General features: G+C 44.1%; 1 protein-coding gene across 1 annotated transcript; it reads left to right on the forward strand.

The window, feature by feature from the left end:
* The first annotated feature begins 13,500 nt into the window (after positions 1 to 13,500).
* On the forward strand, positions 13,501 to 15,650 carry LOC4350794 (putative F-box protein At4g17565). The gene is made up of 2 exons (XM_015760100.3): positions 13,501 to 13,702; positions 13,813 to 15,650. Exon 2 carries the CDS (start codon positions 13,933 to 13,935, stop codon positions 15,421 to 15,423), a length of 1,491 nt encoding a protein of 496 aa, XP_015615586.1. The 5' UTR covers positions 13,501 to 13,702; positions 13,813 to 13,932; the 3' UTR covers positions 15,424 to 15,650.
* The last annotated feature ends 1,538 nt before the right edge of the window (positions 15,651 to 17,188 follow it).

The raw sequence follows: 17,188 nt of genomic DNA on the forward strand, positions 1-17,188 counted from the left end.
GTTCATTTGAACCCTCAATTCTCCAAGTTTAAAATTCATGCTCAAAGTCGTATTTACATGGTTTCCGTCAACATGGTACTAATGTGTCGACACTGATGGATAGTCAATATTTATTTTACTCATCACCATTTCCAAGTAAAAAGTAAAGAAAAAAGTTCAATTGACACCTGACGAGGTGGTGTGGCCGTGAGAGGATCACGGACGGTGTTGCCGAGGCAGGGAAGGCTAGCGGGGCATCAACGGCGGAGCACCCCTGTCGAACAGGTAGCATGCGCTCGGGAAAGCGTGCGGCGGCGAGGATGGTTCCCCTGATCGAGACGAGGAGCACCGATGAGCATGTGGTCGGCAAGCGCATATACTTGCCGAGGACCACGAGAAACAATCCGCGCCACCAGGAATATTGTCGGCGGCGAGATCGACGGAGACCTTCACGTTGAGGACGGTGATGGCCTGGCCGTGGAGAGTGGCGATGGCGTCGTCCTCGAGGGTGGGAGGAGGCGGCTCCTACGGCGCAATATCGAGAGGAGGCGCTCCCGGCGCGCCATGAACCTCGAGACGGGCGCGCAACGCCGTGATCTCAGGTGGGAGTTACGCAGGAGGCGGGACGATGGGCGCCAGAACAAGCACGGAAGCAACGGTCGCAGGGGGCAAGGACATCGTGGGCGACACCATGTTAGAGGACAGGGTGTCGTCATTGGTGGCGGCTTCAAGCGCGGAGAATAGGCCCTGAAAGATGGGCGCGAGTGCCTTGCAAGCTGCAGCTGAGGCGCGCTAAGGACGCTGATGGCCGGTCGGGCGCGCCACCACAGCTGCCTCGCCATGGGGTGCGCGTATGTTGCATGGTCGTATCGTCCATGGTACGTGCCCTTGAGTTGAGGCACACGCCTTCGTCTTAACTGAGTTCATAGAGGTGGTTGTCTTCGTTTGTGCCGGTTGGGAAACCATTCCTCTGGCACATGAGAAGTAACTCATTAACACATAATTAATCAAGTATTAGTTAAAACTAACATAAAAAATAGATTAATATAATATATTAACAAGTTTTCTACAACATTTTTTTTCAAAAAGTATATCGTCATATAGAGTAGTACTATTTGAAAAAAGTAATATGAAGTTATCTATTTATTCATCACTATATTGCAAGAAGAAAATTAACATTATTTTTAATTATTCTTTATTAATATTTCTTTACTTCTAGGTCTCTTATCTACTTTGTTTATGGGGATTATATATGCTGTAGTATATGATATCATCGACATGATGTGGTCTTTTGTGGGCAACCACAATCAATACTAGGCTAGTAAACAGATGTGTGGAAGAAATCACCTTATGGCCTGAGGGATTGAGGGGGTATTGATCGAGGGCTATAAAGTTTTGATGTGTCACATCATATATTATATTAAGTGTCACATGGAGTGTTTGGACATTAATAAGAAAACTAATAATTACATAAGCCGTCAGTAAACCGCGAGACGAATTTATTAAGCCTAATTAATCTGTCATTAGCAAATGTTTACTGTAGCACCATATTGTCATTATCAAATTACAAACTTAAGTATCATGCACCAAAATTTACCTTATTAATAACGTCAACAATTAAGAAAAATAGAGGTTTTTTTAATGTTTTATATGATAAGTTAAACATGTATAATGAAATTTTTCATGATGAATTAGTAAGAACTTCAAATGAAATTCATTCTAAGTTAATAATATCGACAATTTTAAAAGACAACAGGGTTTTTAATTGTTTTAGTTGCCGAATATCTGTAGATGTAAATAACTACTTAGCAAATTAAGCAAGCCTTTTGATTTATACAAAGGGAATATTTTAAATTGCCAGAACAAAGTAAAGCATCTATAAAAATGATAAGCTCCTCAAAAGCCCTTCCACATGAATTAGTTTCAGAAACCTTGCAATAGTTCCACACGAATACAGTTCAAATGGATATTTATTACAGGATCAAATATGTAGTGCCAAGCAGGTCTGATGATCGTTTACGTGTCAAGCAAACAGAACAGGAGACGAAGATAAAGGCCACAGTTTTACAAAGTCAATCCAACATAAGATTCCAGTGACCAATTCAAATCCTAATCTTGATTTCTAACTCTTCTGCTCACAGCTTCCCGGACATGTACGTTCCACCTACATGCATGATTCAAAAGCATTCACGTCAAACCCAAAGTAAAATCTCTCTACCAGTTTCTATCATATAAGGTGTAATATGGTGCTAATCGATTCATTCCATTTCGTATTAGGGAACAAACATTTATATGTACCTCTCTCAGCAATCTATTCCATTTGTAAAAAAAAAAAAATCCTCCGACCGTCAGCCTCTACAAAATCTCTGTGACTCCAGAATATTGTTTCCTTCCCCTATCCGCCTCTACAAAATCTCGACAGCTGCTGTAACTCCGGGGTATTCCTGAGTTATTTACAAATTCGATTAACAGTTAATATACATAATTGCGCGCACTAAATAAGGTATATTAAAAATCTCTCACCTCGAGGAGTTCTTGACAGTTCTGAACGTGTAATAAACGATGCTCCTCCGTACGGAATCGCACAGCACATCCGTTCTCAGGGCAGGCAGCACCATAAAGTCCATGATTTTCGTAAACATGATTTTCGTAAACATGTTTGATTACCTGCATAGAGAGAAAGACAAATTTGTAAATTTGTTTTGTTCATAAATAAGTTTATTTCTATCCTCGCACTTTTCTTTGAGTAGGAAGGGGTAAATCTCTACTTTCCTTAAAAAATAAGATATGCTTCTATCGTCCGTCAAAAAACCGTGAGAGAAAAAACCGTGCGAAAAAAACCGGGCAAAAAAACTATGTCCGATAAAAAAACGGACGAAACAAAAAAATCTCCGCGGACGAAAAAAAAACCATGTGAAACAAAAAAAACAAAGTCTGATCAAAACGGGCGAAAGAAGGGAAAAAACCGGAAAAAAAGAAAAAAAAAGTCCGATCCAAAAAAGTAGGGACGAAATAAAGGAAAAAAAAGAAACTAATCTGACTTGGTCTACACGGTAAAAAAAGGGCGAAAAAAGGAAAAAAATTTAAACGAATCCGATTCTGTCGACGCGGTAAAGAAAAGGGCCAAAAAAAAGAAAAAAGTATATGTCCGATTCCAAAGAAAATCGAATCCTATTATATGTGACACGGCGTGGTAAAAAAACAAATCGAATCCGATTCCATCAACGCGGTAAAAAAAACAAGCGTAAAATTTTTTTCTGTCCGATTCCAAAAAAAAGTACGAAAAAAGTTTTTCGTTTCTCTTTCTCTATCTATCTGTATATTTATCTCTATCTCTACTACTTAAAAATTAAAAAGTGTTTCCGTCGTCCATCCGTGAAAAAAAGCGTGAAAAAGAAATCGGCGAAAAAAATCGAATCTGATTATATGTGACGTGGTAAAAAAAATAAAGATGTTTCTGACATCCGTAGTAACGAAAAAAGGGCAAAAAAAATGAAAAAAAAGGAAAGTCTGATTCAATATCTATATATACCTAATTAAAATTTTTTTTATGGATTATAGGTTATAGAAATGCCATCGCACGTGCGATCGATTCCGCTTTAATCCCTCTCTGATGGCAAAAAATAAAAAGAGAAAAGAAAGAAAAAAAATGAGAGACCGCATCAAATTTGGACCTAAATTCTAAAGAAAACACTACTACAAGAATAGAATATAAGATCAGATTCAAGAAAACTAAGAAAACGCTGACGCCGGAAGGGGAGGGTGTCGCCGTCGCTGCTGAACCGCTACCACCGTCGCAGGGATGTCGGTATGTCGGGCCGTCGCCACATTGTTTTGAGAGAGAGGGGGGAGGGGAAATGATTTTAGGGTTAGGGTTTGGGCCGTTGAACTTTTATATAGGTCGGGATGACCGTTTATCAGATCGGACAGCTCTGGCTTCTCCCGCGTCAGGCCGAACGCCATTCCCAGGCCGCCCACACGGAATAAGTTCACTTTAGGTCGCTTAAGTTGTTCCTCCCCGATTCTATTCCCAGGCCGCCCACACTATTGGGCCGCCTCATTGACCATGTGTACGCTCCGTATGGAACAAGTTCACTTTAGGTCACTACAGCTGAACTTTTTTATTTCATTATAAATATATTTTCTTAAAGAGCTCATATCATGTAAAACTAAACCTTAACCATATAATATTTTTATATTGTTATAATTTTAATTACCCGTCGCAACGCACGAGCATTTTTTCTATGTGAAAAAAAGACCACGACATACGAGTAAGAGATATATACCACACACACCCGCAGGCTCATGTTTAACTGAACTGACAACAGATTTTCAATTACAGGTCTAATTGTTTTATTTAGGTGATTAAATTTGTTTTCATTTATATAATTAGTTTGCTCTATTTAAGCTTTTTGAAAATTGCTAAAATTTGAGAATAACTTTCCTACTTCGTATTATATTATTTTTAGCTAATGGAATTAATGGAAAATTAATTATATAATTTTATCTTTTTGACCAAAGGTCACTGCAATTTTATTTCATTAATATTATTATTATGATTATGAATCCTTTATATTTTTTTCCCACCAATATACATGATTAAAATTACCTTTACCCGTTACAACGCACGGGCATCATTGCTAGTTAATTAAATAAAACATTCCTCTTTGCGATGGATGACTCCATCCCAAGGAAATCTGGGTGCTCTTTCGAAGAAGCACAGATGACATAACTCGAACTTTTCTGAAAATTTTGCCCTGGCATCAATGAATTCCTTGTACTTCTTCTTTTTCTAGTAAAAATTATCCAAAACCTAAAATAATATGGCAAAAATAAATGGTCAATTTCATCTAGGGGTGGATAAAGAAAAGGTTTAGGGAGTAACACATATCTTCTTTCTATAAAGCTAATGATCACTAATGGCCATTCCCAACCCAAGACACTAGACATAGTTTTGACAAACCACACATCATCAAGAAACTAGTACTAGGCACTACGTTTTCAATGCAAACACCACTATTACATACTTAAATTTAATGCTACTTAGTATCTCACATGATGTTTTGGATGGTGTAGAAACCAATGGTTCCGGCCTTCTCCTTCCTCATTTATTCACTTGCCATATCATTTTTCATACTAGGTGGCAGCTTATTTAATGATATGGACACTATCCTAGTCATTTGGTTGGGAATAGCCTAAACATCTAGAGCTCAACATGCAAGCATAGTATTTATTAGCACTTCTAAAATCTCTAAACATATGCATGGAGCATTAAATATAGATAAAATGAAAAACTAATTGCACAGTTTGCATGAAAATCGCGAGACGAATCTTTTAAGCCTAATTAATCCATGATTAGCCATAAATGCTATAGTAACTCTACATGTACTAATGACGAATTAATTAGGTTTAATAAATTCGTTTTGACTCCTATGACGCTAGCTGCTAATTAACTTGACCCTGAAAATGATGACCAAACATTCGCATGTCCCCACGAACAGAATGCATGACAATCCAAGAGGACCTTAATTAGTAGCTAGTCATCTTCCAGATCGCCGTCCTGCGGCTGATCGTCTCCCTCTTCCTCATCCGGCTCCTCTTTCTTTCTTGCCGTGGCGAGTTGTTATTTCCATGCATGGTTACCTGTCGCGCCGAAAGCGGCGGCGCGCTTGGGTGGTGCTGGTCCTGGCTCGGCGGCGACGCGCGGTGCAGCCGAAGAGGTGCGCCACCCAAACGCCCACCTCTTCAACGCCTTCCAAACGCAGTGCAGGCACCCTCCGACGCGTCGTCGTCCATCTGGTGATGTGTCGGATGTGGACGACGACGCCGGCGGTGGCGGTGGCGGACCCGGCTCTTCTCGGAGGCGTGCAAGATTTCTTGCCCTTCTTCTTGCCATCGACGCGGGGCGCCAACGGCGGCGGAGAGCAGGACGTGTCCGCCGCGCGTGGCGAAGAAGAGACGGCGGCGAGCGCGCGGATGAGACACGCCTCCTGTCGAACAGGTAGCGGGCGCGCGGCGGCGAGGATGGCTCGCCGTGGGCGGAGGCGTTGCAGGACGGAGTCACCGCCGGGGCGACAAGCGACGGCGGCGGAGGTCGTTTCTTGGGCGCGGTGGTGGGGAAGTGCGCGGCGGCGAGAGGAGGCGGCGTCACGGTGGGAAGCGGCGATCGGCGCGGTGGAGGGCGATTTCTTGGAGCTCAAGACCCAGAACACGAGGTTGTTATTATAACCGCCTTCTGCACGGCCGCCTCGCCGCCGGAAATCCGTCCTCATTCGGACGCCAGCTTCGGCGTCTGGGTTCATCCGCCGCTGCTCAGCCGCTCGGTCGGTCGCACCTGGTGCGCGTGCGGCTCAACCGAAGCAAGCCACAGCAATGGCGCCGCCGCGGCTGCGCTCCAAGCTTCGAGAAGGGGCCTGAGGCCCTGAGCTCGGTGGAGGCCAAGCCAAGCTCATCCTGTCAAAATTGGTTGCTCTTTCAATAAATACAAGTACTGCATTGCTTGGCTGATGTACACGAGTAGCTTTCAACCCGTATGTCCTGTGTTCGATTCCCGCTCGGTTTAAATTTTTTTTGTTTTTCTTTTAGATTTTTTTCCTGTCCCCTCTATTGTTTTTATAATAAATAAAAACTTCCAAAATGCTACTAGCAAATTATTCTTTTTCCTTCATATTTTCTACTGTCTTATAGTTAGCCAGTCGAATCGCACGGCATGGCTGGCGTACTCGAGTAGCTTGTTTTTATTTTTCTTTTCTTTCTTACCATAGTATTTCACAACTCACTTATGTTCTCAATATGTATAAAACCATATGGATTTAATTTAGACATATACTCGTAAACATGTACATGTTTGCATCAGAGAGCACACCCCTGTCGAACAGGTAGCGTGCTCTCGGGAAAGCGTGCGGCGGCGAGGATGGCTCCCCTGATCGAGACGAGGAGCACCGACGAGCACATCGTCCGCAAGCGCATAATTGCCGAGGACGATGAGAAACAATCCGCGCAATCGGGAATAGCTGTCGGCGGCGAGATCGACGGAGACCTTCACGTTGAGGACGGTGATGGCCTGGCCGTGGAGAGTGGCGATGGCGTCGTCGTCGAGGGTGGGAGGAGGCGGCCCTTGAGTCGAGGCACATGCCCGGACTCCACTCAACGGGAGAAGCCCGTCTCAACTGAGTTCATAGAGGTGGTTGTCTTTGTTTGTGACGGTTGGGAAACTCTTCCTCTAGCACAGAAGAAGTAACCCATTAAGACATAATTAATCAAGTATTAGTTAAAACTATCTTGAAAAATAGAGTAATATAATCTTTTAAAACAACTTTTCAACAATATTATTTTGCAAAAAGTATATCGTTTAGCAGTTTGAAAAGCGTACGCGTATAAAACAAGAGTGAGTAGTTGGGAACATAGACTCCTGAACACAACCTAAAGTCCTTTTTAGCTTGTATTCCTGTATTTTTGAAAAAAAAGTAATATGAAGTTACTTATTTATTCATCACTATATTTCAAGAAGAAAATTAAATTTAGTTTTAATTAATCTTTATTAATATTTCTTTACTTGTAGGTCTTTTATCTACTTTGTTTACGGGAAAATTAAAACCTTGTACTTTGCCTTGTAAATTCCAATCAAAATTTTGGTGGGAAACCCCTGCCCCCCTCCCCCTCCCCCGGCGTTGGAGAGAAATTGGGCATTGTGCCACTGTCAAAAGAGGGTTTCGCTCAAATGCCACTCTGCCAATTGGATTCGTTAAAAAGCCACTCCCAACCGATGCCACACCGTTGTTTTGCCATATTCGCCATTTCACATAATTTCCACCATTTTTTGCACTTCGGCTGACCAAACTACCCCTCCGGTCACCACACGAGTTGAATGGCGGAGAGAAGAGCGGCTGGTCGTGAGCAAGGTGGATAGGGGCACGACGGCGGTGACAAGGAGCGGAGCTCGGCGGCGGCAGGGCTAGCTCCCGTGGCGTCGCTCTCCTCCTCCTTGCTAGCGGCCGCGACTAGTGTGGACAGGGGCACGACAGGGAGCATGGCGGTGGAAAGGCTTGCTCCTGCGGTGCTGCTATCCTCCTCCTCGCCAGCGGTCATGTGCAGCGTGGACAGGGACACGGCGAAGGCACCACGCTGCGCGGCCAGGAGCTCCCGCTGCGTCGCTCTCCTCCTCAACGGTGGCCACGGGGCCAACAGCTGACGGTGGCCATGGGCGGGGAGATGTCGGTGGCGGCATCGGCGGTTAGGGCCTCCCGTATGGCTGGCTCGACTTCTTTCTTCTCGGACGGCTGCGTCGGATTGCTCCTCGGATGATTTGGCGGAAGGGCTCGTCGCCTCCACCGCCAGGACCTCCTCCTCCGGCTCTTTCCCCTCTTCTCTCTCTTCATCCTCTCTATATCACTGAACCTAGTTGCTCCGGTCGCCGGCGACGATGGCGGTGGTGGTGGTGGGGTTGTACCGGACGGTAAGGACGAGGAGGGACGCCTTCGGGTCCGCCACCACACGCAAGTGGGCCACAACATGTATATTTATTAGGGGTGTTGTTCATCCGGCATTAATACCTAAGGTTGAAAAATGTCTGGTTTTTTAGGTCTAGGGAGTATTTCTTACTCATGCAATAATTCGGGAAGGTAATTCAGACTTTTTCAGAAAAAAAATATGACAGTGGGTCTAGGGGCATTAGATTTTACACTATTTGTCTCTCTTTTTCAAACATAAATAAATATTTTGATTTGTACAGTGTCCAGTAATAATTAATCATATTTTGAGAATGTTTTTTTCTAAGGATCGATTTTTCTCGTGTCCAGGAACTATGACCACGAATTCGCGTCCTACCTTTTTTATGTCCTCTACCAAATTACAAACTAAGTATCCTGTACCAAAATTTACCTCATTTATAATGTCAACAATTAGAAAAAATAGAGGGTTTTTTAATGTTTTATGATAAGTTAAACGTATATTTTACGGTTAGCGGCTGCACACGCACATCGACCCGACGGTGACGCAACACAGCTAAGGTAACATAGAATCCAAACCCTAGAAACAAGAAGGGGACCTCACCGATGAGGAACGACCGGAGAGGGAGAGACGGCGGTGGCGGCGGTCCGGCGGCAACTCCCTGAGACGACGGCGACGCTAGGGTTACACACAACACGGAGTAGATTAGATAGGCTAAAAGACAGCTGCAACGGCAACCATGCCAGCGGGAAAAAGGGCAGCTCACCAGCGACGCAACAACGACGATGGTGGTGACGAGGGGTGGTGGCGACGGCTAGCGACAGTTAGGGTGATGGCGCATGGGAGAGGAGGAGGTGGCAGCTAGGGTTTAGGCGGGTGAAAAGTAGAAAAAGAAGGGGGGGGGGGGGTATGATGACTTATATAGGGGAGATTGAGAAGGATACGCTGGGGCCGGTGGGGATGCGCAGCAAGGGGGGAGGAGGGCGTGCGGCTCGGCCGAGGGGGAGGAGGGGTGCGCGCACGGCCGTGGGGAGGAGGGAAAGAAATATGGAGGGAGGGGAACCTAAATAGGAAAGGTGGAGGAAAACAGATGTAGCGCCGTTTCGGGAAAGGAAAAGGAAACCGAATTGAAGTAGGAGTATGACTAAGCTCGCCATACAAAACGAAACCCAGGCGACAAAGGGGTTGGTGGATACGACGAACCGCGGACAGGGAGTGAACCGGGAACGGTTCACGACCAATGGAGAGAGAGGAAAGAATTATTAATTTAAATCCTGACATTTAACATTAACAAGGTTATTTTCTCTAATATGAATATTTCACTAAAATTCATGTTAGTCGTTTAAAGCAAAGAGAATTCGAAAAAAAAATTCTCCCTAACAATTCCGATTATTAGACACATTGTTAATTGGCAAAATTTTCTACAGGACATTCAAAAAAGTGTAATTAACTGATGGACACCGCAAGAACACGAATTTGCTTTCGAACACAAAAAAAAAACTAGTAATTAGCTGATGGACACTCGCAGCCATATTTTATTATTTCTAAAGATATTGGAGAGATAAACTAGTGTGAGAGTACAATTCTACCCCTGCACGGCTTCAATCCATCGGCGCCCTCGCTGAAGCTAGAAAATGGTCGCTGGTCGCGGTCGTCGACCACGCCACTGTTACTACTTCGAAGTGATGTTGTTGGACCACAAGGCGCTCTTGCTCCGGTCGCCGAGGACGTGGTGGGACGCCAAGCCAGTCAGGCTCGGCCTCGTCGACACCCTCGCCGGCGCCTCCAAGTACTGCAGGCTCAGCCCACGCGTCGGGCCGCTCAAGTCCAGCCTCACTGCCCAAGGACTGCGGCGGCGTTGCGCCCGGAGCTCACCAACACGATGTCCTGCGCGGCGGCGCCAGCGCCAGTCGCCACCACCGCTGTCGGAATGTCCGTGTCGTCCGTCACCCACATACACACAGCAAAACCATAAATTCCCAAAATTACAGAATCAACAGCACACGGTACCTCGCTGGAATGGCTCACCACCGACGACCACCACAAGCACAATCAAATGCAAGACTCCAAATCTTTCATATTTGGAAAAGCAAGCAAATTCTTCGAGATAAAAAAAAAACAATTTGAGCCATCCATAAAGTATAGATGTTTGCAAGATTGATGCTCCCATACGCAGCAGTAGCCATCACCATTGGAGTAGGCTACTGCCATCCGGCGGCTACTAACATTGCCTGAGGATTGTGCGCCATATCACCAGAATGCACTGTGGCCGCCGCTGACACCGGTGTGCGTCACCACCGCCACCGTCTCTATTGCAGCCCAAGAACAAATAATGTGTTGCTCGTGTTGACTATGGATTTGGATGACCGCTGTAGAGGAGGCAGTGGCAAATCTGGTGGAAATTGATGGGGGCTGTGACGACACTGAGTAGAGGGGACAGGCGATGGTCGGTGCTTGCTGATCTGAGGAGAGATGGTGAGAGTGGTGAGACCGGCAGCATCGACCTGCAAATCTACACGGATGAAGAAAGTTGCAGAACTTGTGGCTGGGATGGCGATGGTGCTCTTCGAGGAAGCCGAAGGGCAAAATTGTCTTTAATGTGTGTTTCTCTCTCCAATTTCTCTGAAAATAATAAAATATGTCCGCGAGTGTCCATCAGCTAATTACCAGTTTTTTGATGCCCAACAACAAATTCGTGTTCTTGCGGTATCCATCAGCTAATTACATGTTTTTTAGATGCCCTTTAGCAAATTTTGCCTTATTAATTTAGGGTTTGCTCCTAGTTAAAAAGAGTGCCTTCTATAGATGTTTTATTAGTGATTTATAAACTACGAGAAAAAGAAAACTCCGAGAGTGTGACATATGGCTCCAGCGCCGGTCGTAGGGAGAGCCAGCGGCCGCAGCCACCGTGCGGAGGAGTACCCGTGCCTCTGTCTTCTATGAGCTCGTCCTCACCCATTCATTTCCCTATCTTATTCTATTTGGGCCGAGGGGGCTGGCTCCGTCGTCCTCTTTAACTGTGGGGAAGTAGAGGGAGGGAGGAGAGTGGAACGCAGTGGTGGAGACCGGGTGATGTGACGACAAAACGAAAGTAGGGGACAGATGGACCCAGAAGTTGGGGGCGGTGCGTCCAGCTCCTCCTCCGCGAGCTCTGCCTCTGGCGAGTCCTAGGCTCGGTGACTTCAGAGAGAGGGGGGAGGAGGAGAGAGTGACATGTGGGACCCACAATCCTTGTATATTCCTGATGATGTGTATATTGCCACATGAGCGCCATGTTTGCCAAAATCAGGTTTGGTAAATTGCACGATATCGGAAGTTAGTAGTGTAAAATACCCAGTTTAAAGTTACAGAGTATATTTTAGAGAAAAAAAATGGATTAGTGGTGTAAAATGGACTTATATATCGCAAACAGCACCCACCAGAAGGGGCGTTGGATCACGAAACTCCTTTAATGTGTGTTTCTCTCTCCAATTTCTCTGAAAATAATAAAATATGTCCGCGAGTGTCCATCAGCTAATTACCAGTTTTTTGATGCCCAACAACAAATTCGTGTTCTTGCGGTATCCATCAGCTAATTACATGTTTTTTAGATGCCCTTTAGCAAATTTTGCCTTATTAATTTAGGGTTTGCTCCTAGTTAAAAAGAGTGCCTTCTATAGATGTTTTATTAGTGATTTATAAACTACGAGAAAAAGAAAACTCCGAGAGTGTGACATATGGCTCCAGCGCCGGTCGTAGGGAGGGCCAGCGGCCGCAGCCACCGTGCGGAGGAGTACCCGTGCCTCTGTCTTCTATGAGCTCGTCCTCACCCATTCATTTCCCTATCTTATTCTATTTGGGCCGAGGGGGCTGGCTCCGTCGTCCTCTTTAACTGTGGGGAAGTAGAGGGAGGGAGGAGAGTGGAACGCAGTGGTGGAGACCGGGTGATGTGACGACAAAACGAAAGTAGGGGACAGATGGACCCAGAAGTTGGGGGCGGTGCGTCCAGCTCCTCCTCCGCGAGCTCTGCCTCTGGCGAGTCCTAGGCTCGGTGACTTCAGAGAGAGGGGGGAGGAGGAGAGAGTGACATGTGGGACCCACAATCCTTGTATATTCCTGATGATGTGTATATTGCCACATGAGCGCCATGTTTGCCAAAATCAGGTTTGGTAAATTGCACGATATCGGAAGTTAGTAGTGTAAAATACCCAGTTTAAAGTTACAGAGTATATTTTAGAGAAAAAAAATGGATTAGTGGTGTAAAATGGACTTATATATCGCAAACAGCACCCACCAGAAGGGGCGTTGGATCACGAAACTCCTAATGGGCGATTGATCACCAGGGGCCGCTAGGGGCGATCGGATCTGGTCTCCCCCTCTCCTTCACGTGGTTTTCTTTTTTTAGCACCACATTACTTTCCTATTTTAGTAAATTTATGCACCTAAAGTTTGTACACCTCAAGTTTATACATCTAAAGTTTAGAAACCTAAAGTTTATAAGTCAAAAGTTTATATATCCGATTCAAATTTGAATTTAAATTCAAATTTTTTTTATATATAGTATTTCTATATATCTAAAGTTTATACACCTAAAGTTTATAGACCCAAAGTTTATAAGTCAAAAGTTTACATACCCGTTTCAAATTTGAATTTGAATTCAAATATTTTTTATATATAGTATTTCTATACATCTAAAGTTTATACACCTAAAGTTTATAGACTGAAAGTTTATAAATCAAAAGTTTACATACCCGATTCAAATTTGAATTTGAATTCAAATATTAGTTTATAGACCCAAAGTTTATAAGTCAAAAGTTTACATACCCGTTTCAAATTTGAATTTGAATTCAAATATTTTTTATATATAGTATTTCTATATATAAATTTTTTCAATTTTATTTTTTTATTTTTTTTAAATTTATAGTGTAGTATGAAGAGAAGGGGAGGAGGAAGGGAGGAGAGGTGTGTACACGGGGCATGGGGATCGATCGCTCGATCGCCCATTAGCCACACCCGTTGGATCAGATTCAATCAGACGTTCAGTTTTTCTTCTTTCTTTTTTTTTTTCTCGAGAAAATATCCACAGTCATCGTTGTCTCCTCCGGTCTCCCCTTTCCCCCAGCCGCCGTCTTAGGCGCTGCGCCACCCGGAATCCCGGAGCCACCGCCGCGCGCACCCTGATCTCGGGTGGCACCGAACCTTCAGCCGCCGCCACCGACGAGGAACGGCTGCCCAGAGCCTCCAGGGATTCGACGTTCAATCTTTGCAATCTCCTCCTCCAGCCACACCGCCGAAGGTTAGCACTCCATGCATGTTCGATCTTCGCAGACATCAATTCGGAATACGGTTTCCCCAGACTCCGATTTCGCGTGGAGTCAGAATCTCATCCTTTTTCTTGTTTTTCAGTCTCCGTGTCGGTTTTCTTCCCTTCCCTGACATGAGGTAGGTGTTATAAGTGGAGCCAGGAGCCTTTGAATCTTTGCAAGTATTCAAGCAGAAGCAGACATTGGATCTCAATCTGCACCAATGGAGGCCTGTAGCATAGCCAGGATTATCAACTTAGGGGATCTAGCTATGCGCCCGAAAAAATTGTGCCGTCTACTCATCAAACTCTTATCAGATCTCCTGCTGAAAGAATCCGGAAAATATGAATATGTGCATCCACCTCCTATGGAGACTCAAGCGGCAGATTTACCGGAGCTTTCACAGGATATGCTGATGGAGATCTTTGCCCTCCTGGAGATCCCTGACCTTGTTCGTGCGGGATCTGTCTGCCAATCCTGGCGTTCTGCCTACACCAGCCTACGCGACATGGGGCAGTACAAGCAGCAGACTCCCTGCCTGCTCTACACCACTGAATCCTCAGGCGAGAAGGTTTCATGCCTCTACAGTCTTGTGGAGAAGAGGGCCTTCAGGTTAACTCTCCCAGGGACGCCGCTGCACAAAAGACTGCCGATTGGATCCTCACATGGTTGGGTGGTTACTGCTGATGAGTTATCCGAGCTTCATCTTGTCAATCCAATCACCGGACAACAGATTGCCCTCCCACCGGTGATCACCATTGAGCAGGTGAAGCCCATCTTCAATGACATTGGTGTTGTCCAAGGCTACAAGATCGGATGGTACTGTGCAGAGAAAGATTATGGAGATCCGTATGGAGAGCCGTCGCCAATCCTTACTCCCAGTGAGCTGCGTGACCACCTATACTACAAGGCATTTGTGTTTCCTGATCCCTTGACTAGAAGCTTCATTGTGGTGGTCATCCACTATCCATTTTGTCAACTTTCCTTTGCAAGAGTAGGAGATGATAAATGGACCTGGTTACCCCACAACACTCGCTACAGAGATTGTGTATACCATGATGGTCTGTTGTATGCATTGACATCACATGGACAGATCGATGCCTTTGATATCACAGCCTCCGTTGTCACTAGGAAGGAAATTATTAAACACATGAAAGGTATTTCTGAGAGCATGTACATTATTCGAGCTCCATGGGGTGATCTTCTGCAAGTTTGGAGGACAGTGGATGCTGCAGAGCAGCAGGATGGGGATGACGATACTTTATGTTATGAGACTGAGGATGGTATAGTGCCTGTAATGCGTACTAAAGAAATCAAGGTTTTTAAAGTTGACATGGCAGCAAATAAGCTTGTGCAAATAAACAGCTTGCCATACCATGTGTTGTTTCTTGGTCACAACCAGTCGATTTGTCTTAGAGCTGAAGAATACCCACAATTAAGAGCAAATCATGTCTACTTCACTGACGACCATGTGGACTTGCTGATGCTAATTAAAAATGGCCCCCGTGATATTGGAGTTTTTGACTTGGAGAATCGCAGAAGGAAGAAAACTATATCACCGATCTGGTCTAGCTGGCCTAGTCCCGTATGGATAACACCAAGTATTGCTAAAGCTGATGGGTGGTGTGTGCCGTGTGGCGTGGGGACGCCGGTGATGGGAGGTAGGGAGCTAGCGAGGAGAGAAGGAGGGCTGATGGCATGTAGTCTCACCTAATAACTTTTAGTGATGAATGATTTATTTTTGTGAAAGAAGAAAAAATGATATGACAAGTGAGACCACTGCTATGTAAGCACCACCTAAGCCCAAAAGACCATGTAAACCGCCAAAGAATGTATATATCAATGTGGTTTTAAAAGTTCGAGGTTTTATATCTTGTATTGTGGTTGAGGGATTTGATGTAAAAATGAGGAATGTAAAGCAAACTTATTCCTTTTTACTAAGGCCCTGTTTAGTTCCCATGTAAAAACTTTTCATCCCGTCACAATGAATGTTTGGACACATGCATGGAGTATTAAATATTGACAAAAAAAACTACTTCTTCCATCCCAGAATATAAGAAGTTTTAGGGTTAGACACGGTTATTAAGAAAGTAGGTAGACGTGAGTGCTGGAAGATTGTGATTGGATGAGTAGTGGAGGTATGTGAGAAAAGAGAATGGTGGAGGGGTTGTGATTGGTTAGGAAGAGAATGTTAATTGATAAGTTGTTATATTTTGGGATAAATCCCGAGGGCTAAAAATTGTTATATTTTAGGACGGAGGGAGTAATTACACAGATTGCGTGTAAATTGCGAGACAAAACTTTTAAGCCTAATTGATGCATGATTTGACAATGTGGTGCTACAGTAAACATTTGCTAATAACGGATTAATTAGGCTTAATAAATTCATCGCAGTTTACAGGCGAAATCTGTAATTTGTTTTGTTATTAGGTTACGTTTAATACTTCAAATGTCTATCCGTATATCCGATTAACACGCCAAAACTTTTCGTCTCACGAACTAAACAGGCCTAAGATGCCGCAGCTTGTCGCCCTTGCACTTGGGCTGGGAAGCCTGGAACGTGTTGCGACTGACGCTCCATGCATCATGAATTCGTTACCGAGCCAGTAGATCGACCAACCATGCAGTCTCTACATCACATGCTAAATTTTTAGAATAGGATGCCTAATTAAAAATCTAAAACAGCATCTATGTTTTGAAAAAAAAAACATGTTAACACGGCATTAAAAACGGATGAAATGCGAAAGGGCATGTAACCTAGTGGTTACAAGAGCCTCTTTCAGTGGTAGCCTGTGGTGACTTCGTCAATCTCTCCAGGATTTGTCGGCCCAGTCTTCGAAGATGCTCATAAGGGTAGGGGTTCGCGTGCATGTGTTCATAGGGGTGAGTGCGTTGTGAGTGTCTGTGTTGTACTGTGTAATTCTCAAAAAAACAAAAATGGATGAAATATTTTTGAAATATTCAAACTTATGGCTTTTTCAAGCTTATCATATTACTTGGCTAAACTCTTGTGTACTATATTGTTACCCCAAGGCTGAAAATTATTATCAAGAAATTCCTAAAAATGTTCGAGAATGTGATTACATATTGCCTTTTTTTATATAAGATGCCGTTGCCTTTTCACGTTTGATAATTCATCTTATTTACTAAATAAATAAAAAGTATAACTTAATATTATAATTTCTTTGATGATAACACAAGTCGCAATAAAATAACTGATATTTATTTTTTAATAAAAAAATGGTCAAACGTAATGTCAAAAGTCAATGGTGTAATACATTAAAAAACCGCGGGAGTATGTTATATCCAATGCATTATTTATCTATACCACGCATTTGAGGCTATCCAACAAACCCTTTTTTTTTACGGCCTATCCAGTCCCACCTATTTATATTGCTATTATACCACATAACCACCCATTCTCTCCATCCTATTTCCCATTTCTCTAGATCTACCGATTGAGTGTAGTGGCATCGACC

Source organism: Oryza sativa, chromosome 11 (assembly GCF_034140825.1).
Source record: "Oryza sativa Japonica Group chromosome 11, ASM3414082v1".
Lineage (NCBI taxonomy): Eukaryota > Viridiplantae > Streptophyta > Magnoliopsida > Poales > Poaceae > Oryza > Oryza sativa.

Excerpts from the sequence above, each read along its gene's own strand:
- LOC4350794 (XM_015760100.3), top strand. The coding sequence starts at position 13,933 with ATGGAGGCCTGTAGCATAGCCAGGATTATCAACTTAGGGGATCTAGCT.